This window comes from Morone saxatilis, unplaced genomic scaffold (genome assembly GCF_004916995.1).
Source record: "Morone saxatilis isolate NCDOM2014 unplaced genomic scaffold, NCSU_SB_2.0 Contig9, whole genome shotgun sequence".
In the NCBI taxonomy this organism is placed as follows: Eukaryota; Metazoa; Chordata; class Actinopteri; family Moronidae; genus Morone; species Morone saxatilis.
In genome coordinates, this window is record NW_023340268.1 from 5,591,366 (window position 1) to 5,594,123 (window position 2,758).

At 38.4% G+C, this 2,758-nt stretch overlaps 1 protein-coding gene across 1 annotated transcript in view; it reads right to left on the minus strand.

Moving 5' to 3' along the window:
* Nucleotides 1-2,358, minus strand: part of stpg1 (sperm-tail PG-rich repeat containing 1) — a 5,485-nt gene extending 3,127 nt beyond the window's left edge. Inside the window, exons 1-7 of the mRNA XM_035681457.1 lie at nt 2,223-2,358; nt 2,009-2,133; nt 1,813-1,914; nt 709-888; nt 509-617; nt 251-419; nt 6-167 (exon numbers count right to left, since the gene is read on the minus strand). Of these exons, the coding sequence (XP_035537350.1) occupies nt 6-167; nt 251-419; nt 509-617; nt 709-888; nt 1,813-1,914; nt 2,009-2,133; nt 2,223-2,253 (878 nt within the window). The 5' untranslated portion in view covers nt 2,254-2,358. The remainder of the gene's footprint in view (nt 1-5; nt 168-250; nt 420-508; nt 618-708; nt 889-1,812; nt 1,915-2,008; nt 2,134-2,222) is intronic.
* Between the last annotated feature and the right edge of the window lie 400 nt (nt 2,359-2,758).

The window sequence follows — 2,758 nt, forward strand, 5'->3', positions numbered from 1 at the left end:
GTGACTTTGGAGGTACTCTTTCGGTTCTGGATGCAAACGCAGCAGTGGGCATTGGACGCTTGGACGGGCCGTTATAATTCCCTATGTCGTACTGCCCGGGGCCCGGCAAGGGAGGGTCCTTAGGAACAATCAGAGGTGGCGCAGATATTGCCAAATAATGTCCCCTCCTTCAAACACAATTAACAGAATTTACATTCATTAAACTAAAAGACACAAACACACAGCAGTGAATATGTGTGTATATACTCACGGCAGGATGGTCCTCTTCACCGGTGCAGGGGTCTGATGGGGATTGTAGGCTCCTGGTCCTGGCACACGGTTGTCCACTGGGTCAGGGATTCTCTGAGTTTTTGATTTGAAGGGGGACAGGACTGCCTTGGAGCCGTGCTGGATTGTGTTGTCATTCACTTCATAGTGGCCTTTAACACATTTGATGGCGTGAAATTAAAACTGATGTTGATGAATAAGATTGTTGTATGACTTGACGTGGAGAAATAGAGGTAATTACATGGCGATGGCGCGTTTCTGTTTCGGTAAAAAGTGTCACGTCCAGTTTTTGACAGGAAGGTTGATGTACCGACCACCGGGGAGAATCTCTCTCTGCTTCCACAGCTGACCTGTCCATACAGAGGAAACAACAAGCGAGACATTGACTACAGGATGTGGTCTCAGAAGACAATCTATTATTAAAACCTTTTGCATACATACATCATATTGATTCGGCGCTGGAGTTTTGTGCTTCGGACCGTCCGGCTGCACAGCCACAGGCAACCTGAACACCCTGGAGGCTCCGATGTTGAAGTCGTACCTGTCTATCAGGGAGCTCGACAGGTTGTACGTGTTTGGTCCCGGGACGCCTCTCTGTGGGTTATCGGAAACCCTGGTAGCCTGTCGGAGAGGATGATAGAGACGGAGACATTTTAATGTGAATATTTAGTGTATTCACATGTAATCAGCAGGATCTGAAAACAGTTTTTTTGGGATAGTTGCGGCCTAAATTGCCTGATTTCACTGCATCTTTTTTAATAACTTGTGATGCATGTTGCTGTGTTTTTAGACATTTTTTTTTTTTTTGCATTGAGAAAGTGAAAAGTTTAAACTTGTTCCAATAGTTTGGTGCCATATGACTCAATGTTTTACGCAGGGGAACTGCTGTGATTGGTGAAACAACAATTGGTCAAATGTGGTTTTATTTGATTTCACAGGGATTGATTGAATTGTTCGCAACATCACAACTTCCTGGAGGGACTGATCCACCAACGACCTCTCTCAGTGTATCTGTGTTTTGACCTTATATATATATACTGTCAATGGTTTCGACTGGGAATTTGGAGCAGTTAAAAAATAAGAGACAATTGTATTGTGCAATTAACAGGACTGAGAGTCTACAGACACACTTGTGAGGCTGCTAGCAATAACAATGTTAACATTTTCTAATCAGCAAAACAAAGTATTGGACAGATTTTGACTCTAAAAGAAGATTAAGGAATTAAAAGTCATGCTGAGATGATTATTATATGATTATATGATCAAAGTCTCCCTGCCACCCCATGAATATTTCTCTACATCTGCCCCTAAATGAACGAATGAATGAATGAATGAATGAATGAATGAATGAATGTGTCCTTTCAATTGTTGTCAGATCGTCACTGCGATTAGGACACATCGTCTGAAAATGATGAGTGTCTGTACAAACTTTATGCAAATGCATCATGTTGACATATTTCACAGGATTTACACCGTATATTTCTCCACCAAACTTAATGGCAATTCGTCCAATATTTCTGTTAAACTAAAATCAGGGACCCTGACCTTGGATGCAACAAAGCCGGTGGTGCCTTTCTTTGAGAAGGAAGGGTGATTGACTTCAGCGCTGGAGATAAAGTCATAGCTGCCTGGTCCTGGATTTTCACTCTGAAACAAACACACATCATTATAGTTTGTGTTGTTAGTTTTTTATTTAGCTGTTTTATATTTATAGTGCCGATGTTGGGAGAGTATTCCCTACCTGACAGACTTGTGAAGGGAATCTTTTAGCTTGAGATGAAAACCCCCTCTTTTCTTTATTTGTTATCACCACTCTTTGGTATTTCGTTGGTATTGAAGGTGAAACCGTACAACCCAGAATCTTATCTGCTTTGAAATATTTAAAAAAAACAAACATTATATCACTTTTTTTAAAAGCTAAAAATTAAATTAATTAAGTTTTCACTTAGACTCACTTTTATTAGATCCTCGGTACAAGTTCCCCATGGTTCAGTTGGATATCACGTAGAAACTTACTGCTCAAGTTAAATCTGAAGCCTTAGAAAAGTGTCCTCACAGATCATGTTGCTATGGGGACGTGAAAACAGAGTGTGGTTTGATTTTTTTTCCTCTTATTCAAACTTTATTGTCACTTTTAACAGACTTAAGTCAAAAACTATAGTATATAGTATAGAAATCCTACTGATAAAGGGTAATATAACTCCACTTTCAGCTTATATTAACAAATAGCAGCAGGGCAGTAATAAATACAAAGAAAAAAACAACATAAAAAATTAAAATAAATAAATAAATAATAGTAATAAAAAATAAAGCCTTTTGCACTATTTACATTTAATTTCCACTTTAGTAGTTAAGTAGTTTTAGTTTTTTAGTTTTAGTCAAGTTTAATTTTCTGCTTATATTTTGCACTCCATGTCCTACTTGAACAATGCATAGTGTATATACTTTCATTTATAGTTTTATATCTTCTAATATTAATAATATTAGTAAT